Raw genomic sequence first — 20,647 nt, forward strand, 5'->3', positions numbered from 1 at the left:
CAGAAGGTTGATTGTTAAGCTACTAAAGGAGACACCAGAGAGAGGTGAAGATCAACTTAAAGAAATTCGGAAAAAAAAAAAAAAATCAGAATGTGGATAAGAAATGCTCCAGAGAAATAGACATCATAAAGAAAAAACAATCACAACTTCTGGAAATGAAAGACACACTTAGAGAAATGCAAAATGCATAGGAACATTTCAACAATAGAATCAAGCAAGTAGAAGAAAAAACGTCAGAGCCCAAAAACAAGAATTTCAAACTAACCCAACCAGGCAAAGTCATTGGTGTTCCTGAGGAAGAAGAGTAATCTAAAAGCTTAGAAACATATTTGAGGCAAAAATTGAGGAAAATGTGTCAGGTATCACTAGAGATCTAGACATTCAAATACAAGAAGCTCAAAGAACACCTGGGAAATTCTTCACAAAAAGGTCATCCCCTAAGCACACAATTATTGGGTTATCTAAAGTCAAGACAAAGGAATAAATCTTAAGAGATATGAGGCAAAAAAATATCAGGTACCCTATAAAGGAAAACCTATCACATTTGCAGCAGATTTCTCAGCAGAAACCTTAAAACCCAAAAGGGATAAGGGTTCTATCTTTAGCCTCCTCAAACAAAATAATTGCCAACCAAGAATTTTGTATCCATCAAAACTAAGTTTCATAAATGAAGGAGAGATAAAGTCTTTTTTCAGATAAACAAATGCTGAGAGAATTCACCACTACCATGGCAGCACTAAAAAAAAAAAAAAAAAAAAAAAAAAAAAAAAAAAAAAAGCTAAAATGAGTTCTAAATCTTGAAACAAAACCTCAAGACACATCAAAATAGAACGTCCTCAAAGTATAAATATTATGGGGCCTTTATAATAATAACAAAATAAAAAGAAACACAAGATACTCAAACAAGTGGCATGATGAATAAAACAATACCTCACATCTCAATAATAACATTGAACGTAAATGGCTCAAATGCTCCTCTTAGGAGATTCAAAATTGTAGAATGAATAAAAATCCACCAAATGAGTATCTTGCTGTTTTCAAGAGACTCACCTAATAAATAAGGGCTTGAATAAACTTAAGGTAAAGGGGTGGAAAAAGACATTCCATGCAAACGGAAACCAAAAGCAAGCAGGAGTAACTATTCTTCAACGAAACAGACTTCAAGCAACAGCAGTTAAAAAAGACAAAGAGAGCCATTATATAATAATAAAAGGAACAGTCCAGCATGAAAACACAATTCTAAATATATATACACCTAACATGGGAGCTCCCAAATTAATAAAACAATTATTATGGGGGTGGCTGGCAAGACGGCTGAATAGGAACAACCTTGGGCTGCAGCTCCCAGCAAGATCAATGAAGAAGATGAGTGATTTCTGCATTTCCAACTGAGGTACAAGGCTCATTGGGGCTGGTTAGACAGTGGGTTCAGCCCAGGTAAGGTAAACAGAAGCAGGGTGGGGTGTCACCTAACCTGGGAAGCACAAGGGGTCAGGGAACTCCCTCCCTTAGCCAAGTGAAGCCCTGAGGGACTGTGCCCTCTGGCCCACATTCTACGCTTTTCCCAAGGTCTTTGCAACCCACACACCAGGAGATTCCCTCGGGTGTCTACACCACCAGGGCCCTGGGTTTCAAGCACAAAACTAGATAGCCATTTGGGCAGACACCAAGCTAGCTATAGGAGATTTTTTCATACCCCAGTGGTGCTTGGAATGCCAGCAAGACAGAACCATTCACTCCCCTAGAAGGGGCTGAACCCAGAGAGCCAAGTAGTCTAGCTCAGTGGATCCCATCCACAAGGAGACTAGAAAGCTAAGATCCAATGGCTTGAAATTCTCACTGAAGTCGACCTGGGACACTCCAGCTTGGTGGGCGAGGGGCATAGCCATTACTGAGGCTTGAGTAGGCGATTTTCCCCTCACAGTGTAAACAGAGCTACCGGGAAGTTTGAACTGGGAGAAGCCCACCTCAGCTCTGCAAAGCCGTTATAACCAGACTCCCTCTCTAGATTCCTCCTCTCTGGGCAGGGCATCTCTGAAAGAAAGGAAGAAGCCCTAGTCAGGGCTTTATAGATAAAATGCCCATCTCCCTGGGATAGAGCACCAGAGGGAAGGAGTGGCTGGGGACAGAGCTTTAGCTGATTTAAACATTCCTGCCTGCTGGCTCTGAAGACAGCAGTGGATCTCCCACCACAGAGCTGGAGCTCTGCTAAGGGACAGACTGCCTCCTCAAGTGGGTCCCTCACTCCTGTGCCTCCTGACTGGGAGTCATCTCCCAGCAGACACCTAATACAGGAGAGCTCCAGCTGGCATCTGATGGGTGCCTCCCAGGATGAAACTTCCAGAGAAAGTAACAAGCAGCAATCTTTGCTCTTCTGCAGCCTCCACTGGTGATACCCAGGAAAACAGTGTCTGGAGTGGACCTCTAGCAAACTGCAGCAGACCTGCAGCAGAGGGCCCTGACTGTTAGAAAGAAAACTAACAAACAGAAAAAAAATAATCAACATAAACAAAATAGACATCCACACAGAAACCCCATCCAAAGGTCACCAACATCAAAGACCAAAGGTAGATGAATCCAGGAAGATGAGGAAAAGCCTGTGCAAAAAGACTGAAATTTGCAAAAACCAAAACACTTCTTCACCTCCAAAAGATCAGAACTCCTCGCTAGCAAAAGAACAAAACTTGACAGAGAATGAGTTTGATGAATTGACAGGAGTAGGTTTCAGAACAGGGGTAATACCAAACTCCCCCAAGCTAAAGGAGCACATTCTAACTCAATGGAAGGAAACTAAGAACCTTGAAAAAAGGTAAGAGGAATTGCTAACTAGAAGGACCAGTTTAGAGAAGAACATAAATGACCTGATGGAGCTGAAAAACACAGCACGAGAACCTTGTGAAGCATACAAGGAAGAATAGCTGAATCGATCAAGAGGAAGAAAGGATATCAGAGATTGAAGATCAACTTAATGAAACAAAGCATGAAGACAAGATTAGACAAAAAAGAAATAAAAAAAGAATAAAACCTACAAGTAATATGGAACTATTTGAAAGGACCAAACCTACGTTTGATTGCTGTACTTGAAAGTGACAGGGAGATTGACACCACATTGGAAAACACTCTTCAGGATACTATCCAGGAGAACTTCCTTAACCAAGTAAGACAGGCCAACATTCAAATTCAGGAAGCACAGAGAACACCACAAAGATAATTCTCAAAAAGAACAACCCCAAGAAACATAATTGTCAGATTCACAAAGGATGAAATGAAGGAGAAAATGTTAAGGGCAGACAGAAAGGTCGGGTTATCCACAAAAAGAAGTCCATCAGACAAACAGCGGATCTCTCTCAAGAAACCCTACAAACCAGAAGAGAGTGGGAGCCAATATTCAAAATTTTAAAGAAAGGAATTGTCATCCCAGAATTTCATATCCAGCCAAAATAAACTTCATAAGCAAAGAAGAAATAAAACCCTTTACACACAAGAAAATTCTGAGAGATTTTGTCACCACCACATCTACCTTACAAGAGATCCTGAAGAAAAACACTAAACATAGAAAGGAAAAACTGGTAGCAGCCACTGCAAAAAGATACCAAATTGTAAAGACCATAGATACTATGAAGAAACTACATCACTTAACAGGCAAAATAATCAGCTAGCATCATAATGACAATATCAAATTCACACATAACAAGATTAACCTTAAATATAAATGGGCTAATTGCCCCAATTGAAAGACTCAGAGTGGCAAATTGGATAAACAGTCAATACCCATCAATGTGCTGTATTCAGGAGACCAATTTCATGTGCATAGACACACATAGGCTCAAAATAAAGGGATGGGGGAAGATTTACCAAGCAAGTGGAGAGCAAAACCAAGTCAGTGTTGCAATCCTAGTCTCTGATAAAACAGACTTTAAATCAACAAAGATCAAAAAAGACAAAGAAGGGTGTTACATAATGGTAATGAGATCAATGCCTCAAGAAGAGCTAACTATTCTAAATATAAGTGCACCCAATAAAGGAGCTCCCAGATTCATAAAGCAAATTCTTAGAGACCGACAAAGAGACTTACATTCCCACACAATAGTAATGGGAGATTTTAACACCCCACTGTCAATATTAGACAGATAAACGAGACAGAAAATTAACAAGGATATTCAGGACTTGAACTCAGCTCTGGACCAAGCAGACTTAATGGACATCTACAGAACTCTCCACCCCAAATCAACAAAATATACATTCTTCTTAGCACCACTTCTCACTTATTCTAAAAATTGACCACATAATTGGAAGTAAAACACCCCTTAGCCAATGCCAAAGAACAGAAATCATAACAGTCTCTCAGACCACAGTGCAATGAAATTAGAACTCAGGATTAAGAAACTCACTCAAAACTGCAAAACTACATGGAGACTGATCAACCTGCTTCTGCACGACTACTGGGTAAACAATATTAAGGCGGAAATAAAGTTCTTTGAAACAAACGAGAATAAAGGTATAATGTACCAGAATCTCTGGGACACATGTAAAGCAGTGTTTAGAGAAAAATTATTAGCACTAAATGCCCACAGGAGAAAGCAGGAAAGATCCAAAATAAACACCCTAACATCACAATGAAAAGAACTAGAGAAGCAAGAGTAAACAAATTCAAACGCTATCAGAAGACAAGAAATAACTAAGATCAGAGCAGAACTGAAGGAGATGGAGACACCAAAACCCTTAAAAAAATCAATGAATCTAGGAGTTTTTTTTTTTTTTTTTTTTTTTTTAAAGATTAACAAAATAGATAGACCTCTAGGCAGACTAATAAAGAAGAAAAGAGAGAAGAATCAAATAGACACAACAAAAAATGATAAAGGGGATATAACCACTGATTCCACAGAAATACAAAGTACCCTCAGAGAATACTATAAAAAAGTCTATGCAAATAAACAAGAAAATCTAGAAGAAATGGATGAATTCCTGGACACATATACCCTACCAAGACTAAACCAGGAAGAAGAAAACTCCCTGAATATACCAGTAACAAGTTATAAAATTGAGGCAGTAATTAATAGCCTAGCAACCAAAAACAAAGCACAGAAGCAGACGTATTCACAGCCGAATTCTAACAGAGGTACAAAGAGGAGCTGGTACCATTCCTTCTGAAACTATTCCAAACAATAGACAAAAAGGGAATCCTCTCTAACTCATTTTTTTGAGGCAAGCATCATCCTAAAAAACCTGGCAGAGACACAACAACAACAACAACAACAACAAAATTTCAGGCCAATATCCCTGAAGAATATTGATGCAGAAATGATCAATAAAGTACTGGCAAACTGAATCCAACAGCACATCAAAAAGCTTATCCACCACGATTAAGTTGGCTTCATCCCTGGATGTAAGACTGGTTTAATGTACGCAAATCAAAAAGTGGAATCTGTAACATAAACATAACAAATTACAAAAACCACATGATTATCTAAATAGATGCAGAAAAGGCCTTCGATAAAATTCAACACCCTTTCATGCTTAAAACATTCAATAAACTAGATATTGACGGAACATATCTCAAAATAATAAGAGCTATTTATGACAAACCCGCATTATACTAAATGGGCAAAAGCTGGAAGCATTCTCTTTGAAAACCAGCATAAGACAAGGATGCTCTCTCTTACCCCTCCTGTTCAACATAGTACTGGAAGTTCTGGCCAGGGAAATCAGGAAAGAAAAAGAAATTAAAGGTATTCAGATAGAAAGAAAGAAGTCAAATTGTCTCTTTTTGCAGATTACATGATTGTATATTTAGAAAACCCCATTGTCTCAGCCCAAAATCTCCTTAAGCCAATAAGCAACTTCAGCAAAGCTCAAGACACAAAATCAATGTGCAAAAATCACAAGCATTCCTACACACTAATAATAGAAAAACAGAGAGCCAAATCATGAGTGAATTCCCATTCACAATTGCTGCAAAGAGAATAAATTATTACATAGAAATCCAGCTACAAACGGATGTGAAGGAACTCTTCAAAGAGAACTACAAACTTCTGCTCAAGGAAATAAGAGAGGACACAAACAAATGGAACAATATTTTATGTTCATGTATAGGAAGAATCAATATCATGAAAATGGCCATACTGCCCAAAGTAATTTATAGATTCAATACTATTCCCATCAAGCTACCACTGATTTTCTTCACAGAACAAGAAAAAACCATTGTAAATTTCAAATGGAGCAACAACAACAATAAAAAAAACTAATATAGACAAGCAATCCTAAGCAAAAAGAGCAAAGCTGGAGGCATCATGCTACCTGACTTCAAACTATACTACAAGGCTACAATAACCAAAACAGCATGGTACTGGTACCAAAACAGATATATAAACCAATGGAACAGAATAGAGACCTCAGAAATAATGCCACACATCCACAAGCATCTGATCTTTGACAAACCTGACACAAACAAGCAATGAGAAATGGATATCCTATTTAATAAATGGTGTTGGAAAACTGGCTAGTCATATGCAGAAAACTGAAACTGAACCCCTTCCTTACAGGTCTTACAAAAATTAACTCATGATGTATTAAAGACTTATATGTAATTCCTAAAACCATAAAAACCCTAGAAGAAAACCTAGGCAATACCATTCAGGACACATACATGGGCAAAGACTTCATGACTAAAACACTAAAAGCAATAACAACAAAAGCCAAAATTGACAAATGGGATCTAATTAAAATAAAGAACTTCTGCACAGCAAAAGAAAGTACCATCAGAGTGAACAGGCAACCTACAGAATGGGAGAAAATCTTTGCAATCTATCCATCTGACAAAGGGCTAATATCCAGAATCTACGAAGAACTTAAATAAATGTATAAGAAAAAAACAAACAACCCCATCAAAAAGTGGGCAAAGGATATGAACAGACACTTCTCAAAAGAAGACATTTATGCAGCCAATGAACATATGAAAAAGAACTCATCATCACTGTTTATTAGATAAATGCAAATCAAAACCACAATGAGATACCATCTTGGGCCAGTTAGAATGGTGATCATTAAAAAGTATGGAAACAACAGATGCTTGAGAGGATGTGGAGAAATAGGAATGTGTTTACACTGTTGGTGGAAGTGTAAATTAGTTCAACCATTATGGAAGACAGTGTGGCGATTTCTCAAGGATCTAGAACCAGAAACACCATTCAACCCAGCAATCCCATTACTTGGTATATACCCAAATGTTTATAAATCATTCTACTATAAAGACACATGCACACATATGTTTATTGCAACACTGTTCACAAAGGCAAAGATTTGGAAACAACCCAAATCCTCATCAATGATAGACTGGATAAAGAAAATGTGGCACATATACACCTTGGAATTCTATGCATCCATAAAATTGGATGAGTTCATGTCCTTTGCAGAGACATGGATGAAGCTGGAAACCATCATTCTCAGCAAACTAACACAGGAACAGAAAACCAAACACCACATGTTCCCATTCATAAGTAAAAGTTGAACAATGAGAACACATGGATAAAGGGAGGAGAACATCACACACTGGGGCCTGTTGGAGGGTGGAGGTTGGGGGGGGCTAGGGGAGGGCCAACATTAGAAGAAACCCCTAATGTAAATCACGGGTTGATGGGTGCACCAAACCACCATGGCATGTGTATACCTATGTAACACACCTGCATATTCTGCACATGAATCCCAGAACTAAACATATAATAAAAATTATTACTAGACATAAGAAACGAGATAGATGACAACACAATATTGTGGGGGAATTCAATACACCACAGACAGCACTTGACAGGTAATCAGAACAGAAAGTCAAAAGGAAACAGTAGACTTAAACTCTACCCTAGAACAAATAAACTTAACAGATACACAGGACATTCTAACCCAAAACTGCAGAATATACATTTTCTTTTTCATCAGCACATAGAGCACTCTCCAAGACAGATCACTTTGTAGACCACAAAAGAAGTCTCAATAAATTGAAGAAAATCAAAATTATATCAAGTACCTCTCAGATCATAGTGTAATAAAACTGGAAATTAAATCCAAAAGAAAACCTCAAAACTACAGAAGTAAATGGAAGTTAATTAATCTGTTCCTGACTCATCTTTGGGTCAACAATGAAATCATGATGGAAATTAAAATATTATACGAACTGAATCATAATAGTGACCCAACTTATCAAAATCTCTGGAATATAGCAAATGCAGTGCGAAGAGGAAAGTGTATAGCACTAATTGCCCACATCAAAAAGTTGGAAAGAGCAAAAAGAGATAATCTAAGATCATATATCAAGGAGCTAGAGAAAAAAGAACCAACCAAACTCAAACCTAAGAGAAGAAAAAAAAAACGTCACAGCAGAACTAAGTGAAATTGAAACAAAAATCTACAAAAGATAAAACAAAAACTGGTTCTTTGAAAATATAAACACAATTGATACACCACTAGTGAGCTTAACCATCAAAATAAAGAGAGGAGATCCAAATAAACTCAATTAGAAACAAAATGAGAGATATTACAACTGATACCACAGAAATACAAAAGATTATTCAAGGCTACTATGAACACCTTTATGCAAACAAACTAGAAAATCTAGAGAAGATAGATAAATTCCTGGAACTATACAACCCACCTTGATTAAATCAGGAAGAAATTGGAACACTGAACAGACCAATGAATAGTGAGATTAAACCAGTAATTTAAAAAATGCCAATAAAAAAAGTTCAGAACCAGATGGATTCACAGATGAATTCTATTAGACCTTCAAAGAAGAATTAGCGCCAATCTTACTGAAACTACCCCAAAAGCTACAGAAAGAATCAAACCCCTCTAAATCATTTCATGAAGCCAGTATCATTCTAATGCAAAAAGCAGGAAAGGACATGACCAAAAACAACAACAACAACAAAAACTACAGATCAATACCCTTGATAAACATAGATGCAAAAATCCTCAACAAAATGCTAGCTAACCAAATCCAACAGCATATTAAAAAGATAATACACCACAATCAGGTGGGTTTCATACTGGGGATGCAGGGGTGGTCTAACATATGCAAGTCAATAAACATTATACATCACATAAACAGAATTAAAAACAAAAATTGTATGGTTATCTCAGTAGATGTCCAAAAGCATTTGACAAAATCTTTTATGATTAAAACCCTTAGAAAGATCTGCATAGAAAGGATATACCTCAACTTAATAAAAGCCATCAATAAAAAATCCACAGCCAACATTATACTAAATGGGGAAACATTAAAAGCATTCCCCCTGAGAACTAGAACAATATAATGATGTTCACTTTTACTACTTCTATTCAACATAATACTGGAAATCTTAGCCAGAGCAATCAGGCAAGGTAAAGAAATAAAGGGCATCCAAGTTGGCAAAGAGGAAGTCAAACTGTTGCTGTTCACTGATGATATGATTATATACCTAGAAAATCCACAAGACACATCTAAAAAGTTTATAGGTCTGATGAATGAATTCAGTAGTCAGGATACAAAATCAATGTACACAGATCAGTAGCACTTCTATACACCGACAACCAACCGCCAAGCTGAGAATCAAATCAGGAACTCAACCACTTTTACAACAGCTGCAAATATATATGTATATATACACACACACTTAAGAATATACCTAATTAAGGAGATGGATGATCTCTACAAGGAAACTTACAAAACACTGCTGAAAGAAATCATAAATGACAGAAACAAATGGAAACACATCCCATGTTCATGTATGGGTAGAATCAATATGGGTAGAATGTATGGGTAGAGTCAATATTGTAAAAATGACAATACCGCCAGAGGCAATGAACAATTTCAATGAAATTCCCATCAATATACCATTATCATTCTTCACAGAAATAGAAAAAAAATTCTAAAGTTCAGATGAAAGAAAAAAAGAGCCTGAATTACCATAACAAGATAAAACAAAAGAAACAAACCTGAAGCCATCACATGTCCTGACTTCAAACTATACAAGGCTATAGTTACCAATACAACACGGTACTGGTATAAAAATAGATACATAGACCAATAGAATAGTATAGAGAACCCAGAAATAAAGCCAAATACTACAGCACACTGATTACTGACAAAACAAGCAAAAACATAAAGTGGAGAAAGGCCACCCTTTTCAACAAATGGTGCTGGAATAACTGGCGAGCAACATGTAGAAGAATGAAGCTGTATTCTGATCTCTTAACTTATACAAAAGTCAACCAAAATCTCAGAAATCACCACTAAAGAACTTATTCATCTAACCAAACACCACCTGTTCCCCAAAAACCTATTAAAATAAAAAAATAGTATTCCATGGTGTATATGTGCTACATTTTCTTAATCCAGTCTGCCACTGATGGACATTTGGGTTGATTCCAAGTCTTTGCTATTGTGAATAGTGCCGCAATAAACATACGTGTGCATGTGTCTTTATAGCAACATGATTTATAATCCTTTGGGTATATACCCAGTAATGGGATGGCTGGGTCATATGGTACATCTAGTTCTAGATCCTTGAGGAATCGCCATACTGTTTTCCATAATGGTTGAACTAGTTTACAATCCCACCAACAGTGTAAAAGTGTTCCTATTTCTCCACATCCTCTCCAGCACCTGTTGTTTCCTGACTTTTTAATGATTGCCATTCTAACTGGTGTGAGATGGTATCTCATTGTGGTTTTGATTTGCAGCCATAAAAAAGGATGAGTTCGTGTCCTTTGTAGGGACATGGATGCAGCTGGAAACCATCATTCTTAGCAAACTATCACAAGAACAGAAAAGCAAACACCGCATGTTCTCACTCATAGGTGGGAACTGAACAATGAGATCACTTGGACTTGGGAAGGGGAACATCACACACCGGGGCCTATCATGGGGAGGAGGGAGGGGAGAGGGATTGCACTGGGGGTTATATCTGATGTAAATGACGAGTTGATGGGTGCTGACGAGTTGATGGGTGCAGCACACCAACATGGCACAAGTATACATATGTAACAAACCTGCACGTTATGCACATGTACCCTAGAACTTAAAGTATAATAATAAATAAATAAATAAATAAATTGAAAAAAAAATAAATAAAAATAAAAAAATAAAAAAGTGAAAGCTCCAAAACCAAAAATCAACTCAAGATAGATAAAATACTTAAAACTAATACCTGAAAACATAAACATTTTAGAAGATAACATCAGAAAACCCCTTCTAGACATTGGCTTAGACAAAGACTTCATGACCAAAAACTCAAAGCAAATGCAAGAAAAACAAAGTAAAATAGATGGAACCTAATTAAACTAAAAACCTTCTGCACAGCAAAACAAATAATCAGCAGAGTAAACAGACAACTTACGGACTTGGAGAAAATGTTCCAAACTATGCATCTGACAAAAGACTAATATTCAGAATCCACATGGAACTAAAACAAATCAACAACAACAAAAAACAAATAATTGCATCAAGAAGTGGGCAAAGAACATGAATAGACAATTCTCAAAAGAAGATATACAAATGGTCAACCAATATATGAGAAAATGCTCAACATCACTAATGGGCAGGGAAATGCAAATCAAAACCACAGTGAGATACCACCTTACTCCTGCAAGAATGTCCATAATTTAAAAATAAAAAAAAAATAGCAAATGTTGGCATGGATGTGGTGAAAAGGGAACACTTTTACACTGCTGGTAGGAATATAAACTAGTAAAACCACCATGAAAAACAGCATGGAGATTCTTTAAAAAACTAAAAGTAGAACTACAATTTGATCTAGCAATCCCACTACTGGATCTCTACCCAGAGGAAAATAAGTCATTATATGAAAAAGACAGTTGCATATGGTTATTTATAGCAGCACAGTTTGCAATTGCAAAAATATGGAACCTTGAAATCTTAGCTGGAGCCATCAGACAAGAAAATAGACTAAATGCCCATCAACCAATGAGTGGATAATGAAATGTGGTAGATAGATAGACAGACAGACAGATGATAGATAGATAGACAGATAGATAGATGATAGACAGATAATAGATATAGATTGATGATATAGATATAGATATAGATATACCATGGAATACTACTCAGCCATAAAAAAATGAAATAATGGCATTGGCAGCAACATGGTTGGAGCTGTAGACCATTATTCTAAGTGAAGTAATTCAGGAATGGAAAACCAAACATTGCAAGTTCTTACTTATAAGCGGAAGCTAAGTTATTATGATGCCATGACATAAGAATTATACAATGAACTTTGGGGATTCAAGGGGAAGGTTGGGAGGGTGGTAAGGGATAAAAACTACACAAATTGGGTGCAGTGTACACTGCTTAAGTGATGAGTGCACCAAAATCTAAGAAATAACCACTAAAGAACAGTTTTATGCAACCATCCATCACCTATTCCCCCAAAACTATTTAAATAAAAATTAAAAAGGAAAAATTATTCATCATTATCAATGGTGATTTATCCTTGGGATGCCAGGATGGCTGAACATATGCAAAGTAATCAATGTGATACCTCATACAAACAGAATGAAGAATCAAAACCATATTATCATTTCAATTTATCCTGAAAAAATGTGATAACATTCAATATCTCTTCATGATACAACACTCAAAAGAGAAGGAAATAACTCATCATCATAAAAGCCTCGTATGACAGACCCACTACTAGTATCATATTGAATGGGGAATAACCGAAAGCCATTTTTCTAAGATCTGGAACATGACATAAACGCCTACTATGACCACTGTTATTCATCATAGTGCTTGAAATCTTAGCTGGAGCCATCAGACAAGAAAACAAAATTAAGGGAATCAAAATTGAAATGGAAGGATTCAAATTATCCTTGTTTACAGATAATATAATCTTACATTTGGAAAAACCTGAAGACACCACCACAAAACTTTTAGAACTGATGAACAAACTCAGTAAAGTTGTAGGATACCATATTGACATATAAATATTAGTTACATTTCTATATGCCAACAGTGAGCAATCTGAAAAAGAAGTCATTTCATTTACAGTAGCCACAAATAAAAATAAATACCTAGAAATTAACTGAACCAAAGAAGTAAAAGATCTCTATAATGAGACTACAAAACCCTAATGAAAGGAATTGAAGAGGATCCCCAAAATTAAAAAAAAATCCATGTTCGTAAATTTGAAGAATCAATAATGTTAAAATGTCCATATGACTCAAAGCAATCTACAAATTCAGTGCATTTTCTATCAAAATGTCAATGACATTTTTCAAAAAAACAGAAAAAAAATTACTAAAATTTACATAGAATAAAAAAAGAACAGAGTAGCAAAAGTTACTCTGAGCACAAATAACAAAACTGAAGAAATCACATTACCTAACTTCAAATTTATACTACAGAGCCATAGTATATAAAACAGCATAGTACTGGCATAGAAATAGAGACATGAAGGAATGGAATAGAATACAGAACCCAGGGCCAGGCATGGTGGCTCACGCCTGTAATCCCAGCACTTTGGGAGGCCAAGGTGGGCAGATCACTTGTGGTCAGGAGTTCCAGACCAGCCTGGCCAACAAGGTGAAATCCCGTCTCTACTAAAAATACAAAAGTTGGCCAAATGTGGTGGTTCACGCCTGTATTTCCAGCTACTCAGGAGGCTGAGGTGGGGGTTGCAGTGAGCTGAGATGGTGCCACTGCACTCCAGCCTGGGCAACAGAGTGAGATACCATCTCAAAATAATAATATTAATAATAATATAATAATACAGAACCCAGAAAAAAAAATCCACACACCTATAGTGAACTCCTTTTTGACAAAGGTGCCAGGAGCATATGTTGGGAAAAAAAGAGTCTCCTCAAAAAAAAAAAAAAAAAAAATGATGCTGGGAAAACTGGATATCCATATGTAGAAGAATGAAACTAGACCCCTCTGTCTCACCATATTAAAAATAAAATTAAAATGCAATAAACACGTGAATCTAAGACCTCAAACTATGAAACTACTACATGAAAATGTTGGGAAAAATCTTCAGGGCATTTTTCAGGGCAAAAATTTCTTGAGCAATAAACCACAAGCACAGGCAACCAAAGCAATAAAATGGACAAATGGGATTACGCTGAGTTAAAAAGCTCTTGCACAATAAAAGTAATAATCGACAAAGTAAAGAGGCAGCCCACATAATGGGAGAAAATATTTCCAAACTACCCATCTGACAAGCGATTAATAACTAGAATATATTAGGAGCTCAAACAACTGTATATGAAAAACATCTCATAATCTGGTCAAAAGATGGGCACAAGATTTGAATAGCTGTTTCTCAAGAGAAGACATACTAACGGCAAACAGGCATATGAAAGATGTTCAACATCATTGATTATCAGAGAAATGTAAATCAAAACTGCAATGAGACATCATCTCACGCCAGTTGAAATGGTGTATATCCAAAATACAAGCAGTAACAAATGCTTGCGAGGATGTCGAATAGAGGGAACCTTCATACACTGTTAGGGGTCATGTAAATTTATCTACATTAGTGCAACCACTATGGAGAACAGTTTAAAGGTTTTTCAGAAAAACTAAAAATTGTGCTACCATATGATCCAGCAATCCCACTGCTAGGTATATACCCAAAACAAAGGAAATCAGTATCTCAAAGACATATCTGAACTCCTATATTTGTTACAGTATTGTTCACGATAGCTAAAATTTAGCAGCAATCTAAGTGTCCATCAACAGCAATACCCCCAACAAATAAATGGATAAAGAAAATGTGGTACTTCTACACAATGGAGTATTGTTCAGCCATAAAAAAAAAAAGAGAGAGAGAGAGATCCTGTCATTTTCAACAACATGGATATAACTAGTGATCAATATGTTAAATGAAATAAGCCAAGCACAGAAAAACAAACATTGCATGTTCTCATTTATCTGTGAGATCTAAAACCTCATGGAGATAGAGAGTGGAAGGATGGTTAATAGAGTCTGGGAAGTGTAATAGGGGTTTTCAGGGAGGTGGGGATGGCTATTGGGTACAAAATATAGAAATGATAAAAACTACTATTTTATAGCACTACAGAGTGACTGTAGTCAATAATTTCATTCTACATTTAAAAATAACTAAAAGTGTAATTGAGTTGTTTTAAATTTAAAATATAAATTATTAAGAAATGGATTCCCCATTCTCCATGATGTGATGATCATGCATTGCATGCTTGTATAAAAACATCTCATATACCCCATAAACATATTAACCTACTATGTGCGCAAATTAAAAATTTTTTAAATTATAAAAACCTGAAGATATTTCTAAATATTCCCTAGAGAGCAAAACCACCCTCAGTTGAGAACCTCTGTTGTATGGCCATACTTATTTATAAAATATTGAAACAATTTTTTGCTAGTTGGTAATTAGCTACCTCATGCCTCTCAAGTTTATTCTTCATTGACGTGGCTTTCCCATTACCACTCCCAGGTTACCCCAACAACAAGTATTGCCTGGCACAGAAGCAAACCTTAAAAACCTTGATCCAGAAAAATAGGGCAGTGTCCCTTGTCATTTATCATTGCCCTTGCTATATATGTTGTCAGTATTTTAATAACACTTTTAAGCAGCCTCAAGGGAAACCAGTTCTTTTAAATATCTTCCTTTACATCCAGCTATGAATCCTAGCTGTCCAATCCTACTCCACTGCAGAAAAAGTTTTCCTTCTAGTAGTGTTAATACTTTTCAGATATTTATAGAGAAATATGAGGTCTATCCTCTGTGCCTCCTCATTAAGTGAGTAACACAGCTTCTTTAATCTTTCCCTGCCAATCATATCTTCCCACTTTATCAATCATGTCTACAGCTCCTCTCTTACTTGCCTCTCTGTGTCCTCATCATTTGGAGCCTCTGATAGTCCCACACTGACTCGGACATCCTAGGTGCCATCTCATCAAAGTCATGTTGTTCCATGACACAGTGTCTCTCAGAATACTCCTGGAAATAACACTGATTTCTTTCAATAACCTTATCATATTGCAAAACTATATCTAATATAAGAAAAGCTCATCCTCACACACACCTTGTTACCCAGTCCCATACAGAACCACATGTTCAATGTCTGAGGCCGAAAATAATACGTGATGGTAGACAGAGGTAATGTTTCCAGGAAATATTTCCAAATTGACCAGAGAAGAGCTGGCCACTTCTCTTCATCTTACCCTGCCTGGAAGTGAACTGCAATTAGCTTTTCTTCTCAGTCATTATATAGTGCCTCCACAACACACATATACCACCACCCTTAAGGTCTTCTAACTTTTTATGATTTAAAGGCTTTCCTATTTATGAATTTTCTTAATGTTTGAATTCACCTAAGTATCTCCTACTTCAGGGTTTCAATTAGTTTTATTTAAACTATGAATACACAAATATAGTGTGTATAATAGTATTTGTAGAACAACAGTGAGAGCTCACTTTATTATGTATATGAGCCTTTAAGGATAAGGAGAAAGAAGAAATGAGTTTCACTGAATATTGTACTTCATGAAAATAGTCAGAAAAATGTTTGGAAGCAAGTGGTTGTGGTAGTCAAAAAGTTCAGGTGGCCTGGTATTTATTGGTGCTTGTTTGTAATATTGGAGCAAAGGATGCAATAAAACACAGGACATGAGGACTTCATGGCAATTCCCCCAAATAAGGACATTAATAGTAAGACACAGGAATAAAAATAACGGGTGTGAAAGAGTATATAATAACAGAAAAATATCTGTAAGATAAAGTAAAGTGAGAAAACAGGGACTAGTAAGATATATGGAAAAGCTTATTTGCATTTTAAATAATGTACACATAGAAATGTATTTCAAAACCCTGGATAACAATACAACAAAATTTCATCAACATTAATGTTACAACAGTGAAATCTGAGTAAATATACATCTTTTTCTCCATTTATCCAATTTCAAATAGTTCTTGTACTATTCTAGTGATAAATACATGCATAATTTGTGAATAAAAAGAAAGACAAGGAGATAAGGATCCCTCCAAAAACATGTTCAAGAAATATTTTTTGACCATCTACCATATGTCAAGCACTCTGCTAGGCACCAGAACACAAGAAAGAGGAAACACAAGAATAACCTGTCAAGAGGAATAAATAAGTGTCATCACTGAAAATGTTAAAGAATAAGTCAGACAAACATCTACTTAGATGATTTGGGTTTATCCTGCTGGACTAGATAATTTCTGATTTTACTCCCAGATCTTTGGAACCTAAAACCATTGGTAAGATCTAACCTTAATAAACTGCCACAGATAAACAGAAAATACTTTTGGTTATTAGAGATGATTGGAAACTGGAAATCATTTGAGAAGAGGTCAAATTCCTTGCCCTATCTTTTTATCTATTAAAATGAAAGTTGGAATAGGTGTTCTTTAAATGCCACCCAGCTCTGATGTACATGTATTCATGAGTTTCAAAGACCAAAGAATCCTGTGAGAAAAAAGTTAATGAGAAGAAACTATGAATGGAACTGAAATACACAGAACATTTTCATATACTTTGGGAGGGAAGGTAGCTCCACTGAGAAATTGGTCATATGACCTTCAAGATATGAGATTTATTTAAATTTTGTCATTTTTATTTTCTGTGGGTACATAGTATATGTTATTACGGGGTACATGAGCTGTTTTGGCAGTCATACAATGCATTATAAACATATTGGGGTAAATGGGGGTATACATCACCTCAAGCATTTATCCTTTCCAAGCATTACAAAAAATCCAATTATACTCTTACAGATACCTTAAATTTTTCAATAAATTATCATTGACTGTACTCACCCTGTTGCGGTATAAAAGACTAAATTGTATCTATTCTAACTACATTTTTGTACACATTATTTATCTGCACTCCTTGCCACAGATACATTTTCCCGACTCTAGTAACAAACATTCTACAATCTATCTCCATGAACTCAATTGAAGAAGTGAAAACATGCCAACTTCTTTGCCTGGCTTGTTTCACTTAACATAATGTGCTGTTACAAATGACTGAATTTCATTCTTTTTTATGGATTAATAGTATTACATCATGTATATGGACCACTTTTCTTTATCCATTCATGTGTCGAAGGACACTTAGGTTGCTTCCAAATCATATCTATCATGAACAGTGCTGCAACAAACATGGGAATGTAGATAACCTCTTTGATATACTGATTTCCTTTATTTTGGATAAATACTGAGCAATAAGACTGCTGGAACAAATGGTGTATCTATTTCTAGATTTTGAGGATTCCCCCAAACTGTTCTTTATAGTGGTTGTACTAATTTACATTCCCACCAAACAGTGTATAAGGATTCCCTTTTCTCCACATCTTAGCCAGCATTCATTATTGCCTGTCTTTTGAATAAAAGCCATTTTAACTGGAGTAAGATAATATCTCATTATAGTTTTAATTTTCATTTATCTGATGATCAATGATGTTGAACGTCTTTTTATATATCTGTTTGCTATTTGTATGTATTCCTTTGAGAAATGTATATTCAAATATTTTGCCCATTTTTAACCAAATTATTAGATTTTTTTCTATGGAGTTGTGTGAGCTTCTTATATATTCTTGTCTCTTGTCCTATGAATAGTTTGCAAATATTCTGTCTCATTTTTTAGGTTTTTCCTTTACTTTGTTGATTATGACCTTTTCCATGAAGAATTTTTTTTGACTGTTTGTGATCCCATTTGTCCATTTTTGCTTTGGTTTCCTGTACTTGTGGGATATTACTCAAGAAATCCTTGCCCAGTTTAATGTTCTGAAGGGTTTCCCCATATTCTTTTAGTAGTTTAATAGTGTGAGGTCTTAGATTTAAGTCTTTAATTTGTTTTTATTTGATTTTTGTATACTATGTGAGATAGGGAACTAGTTTTATTCTTTTGCATATTCATATCCAGTTTTCTCAGCACAACTGATTGAAAAGACAGTCTATTCCCCAATGTATGTTTTTAGAACCTTTGTCAAAAATGACTTCACTGTACTTGCAGGGATTTGTCTGTGGGTTCTTTAATATATTTCAGTAGTGTATGTGTCTGTTTTTATGCCAGTACCATGTTATTTTGGTTACTGTAGCTCTGCAGTATAATTTGAAGTCAGGTAACGTGATTCCACCAGTTTCGTTCTTTTTGCTTGGGATAGCTTTGGCTATTCTGGGTCTTTTGTGGTATTGTATATATTTTAGGATTTTTTTTTCTATTTCAATAAAAAATGTCATTGGTATTTTGATAGGGAATGCATTTAATCAGTAGATGGCTTTGAGTAGTATAGACATTTTAAATATATTGATTCTTCCAATCCATGAACATGAAATATCTTTCCATTTCTTGTGTCCTCTTCAATTTCTTGCATCAATATTTTATAGTTTTTATTATACAAATCTTTCATTTTTAGCTTAAGTTAAACCCTAGGTATTTAATATTATTTGTAGTGATTTTAAACAGGATGACTTTCATGATTTCTTTTTCAGATCATTCACCATTGGCATACAGAAATGCTACCGATATTTGCGTGTTGATTATGTGTCCTGCAACTATACCAAATTTGTTTGCCAGTTCTAACAGTATTTTGCCATAGTCTTTAGGTATTTCCAAATATAAGATCACATCAATCTGCAAATAAGGATAGTGTGACTACTTTCTTTCAAATTTGGATGACTTTTATTTTGTTCTCTGTCCTGATTTCTCTAGCTAGGACTTCCAGTACAATGTTGTCTAACAATGGTGAGAGTGAGCACCCTTGTTATGTTACTGACCTTAGAAAAAAATTCTTTCATTTTTTAAGTGAATTAAAAAGTTTATTAGCCATAGAAAAAAACTGATTCCTCAAAATCAATTATTGATAAATCCCCTGTAAAAGAGCAAGCTTACAGAAAATTTCTCTCATGAACAGGATAGTCACTATACTTTTGGTCCAAGAAATGTTGGGTTTTTTCCTCCTTCTTCAGATGACAGATGGATGTAACTGAATCTACGAACGAGTGTACTTGCCCCAAATGTGCAACATAAATACAGAAGCGATGAACAGAAGACTCATAACCAATACTGGAACAGGGCCAACTTTGAGCCCAGGTGAATCTTCTGTGTAGAATCGCCACATCCCCCCGGTGCCTGCTGAGGTCGTGCGGCCTGCACTCCTTGTCCCACAGCTGGCATTTTTCCTCTGCCGGACAGTGGATCCCGCCGCCCGGGCGGCCACGGCTTTGCTGGGAGAGAGCCCTGAGGATCCCACGTTAGTACCACTGGGGGTCGGACCAGGCATGCTGGAGATACCGGTAGCAAGCAGCTGACCTCATTTTTTTAACATTCAGTATGATACTAGCTGTGGCTCTGTTGTATATGTCTTTTCCTGGGTTGAGGTATGGTCCTTATTTACCCAGTTTTTTGAGGGTTCTTATCATGAAGGGATATTACATTTTATCAAATGCTTTTTCAGCATCAAATGAAAGGATCACATGGTTTTTGTCCTTCATTCTGTTGATACGATGTGCCACATTGTTTGATTTGCATATGTTCAACCAACCTTGTATACCAGGGATAAACCAACTTGGTCATGAGAAATGATATTTGTAATGTGTTGTTGAATTCAATTTGCTAGTATTTTGTTGAGGATTTTTGCACCAAT

At 36.0% G+C, this 20,647-nt stretch overlaps 1 protein-coding gene across 1 annotated transcript; it reads right to left on the reverse strand.

Moving 5' to 3' along the window:
* Nucleotides 1-19,798: 19,798 nt before the first annotated feature.
* On the reverse strand, nucleotides 19,799-20,310 carry LOC126946588 (protein transport protein Sec61 subunit beta-like). The gene has a single exon (XM_050777123.1). The coding sequence runs from the start codon at nucleotides 20,282-20,284 to the stop codon at nucleotides 19,994-19,996; it is 291 nt and encodes a 96-aa protein (XP_050633080.1). The 5' UTR covers nucleotides 20,285-20,310; the 3' UTR covers nucleotides 19,799-19,993.
* Nucleotides 20,311-20,647: the final 337 nt, after the last annotated feature.

Source organism: Macaca thibetana, chromosome X, assembly GCF_024542745.1.
Source record: "Macaca thibetana thibetana isolate TM-01 chromosome X, ASM2454274v1, whole genome shotgun sequence".
NCBI classification, from domain to species: domain Eukaryota; kingdom Metazoa; phylum Chordata; class Mammalia; order Primates; family Cercopithecidae; genus Macaca; species Macaca thibetana.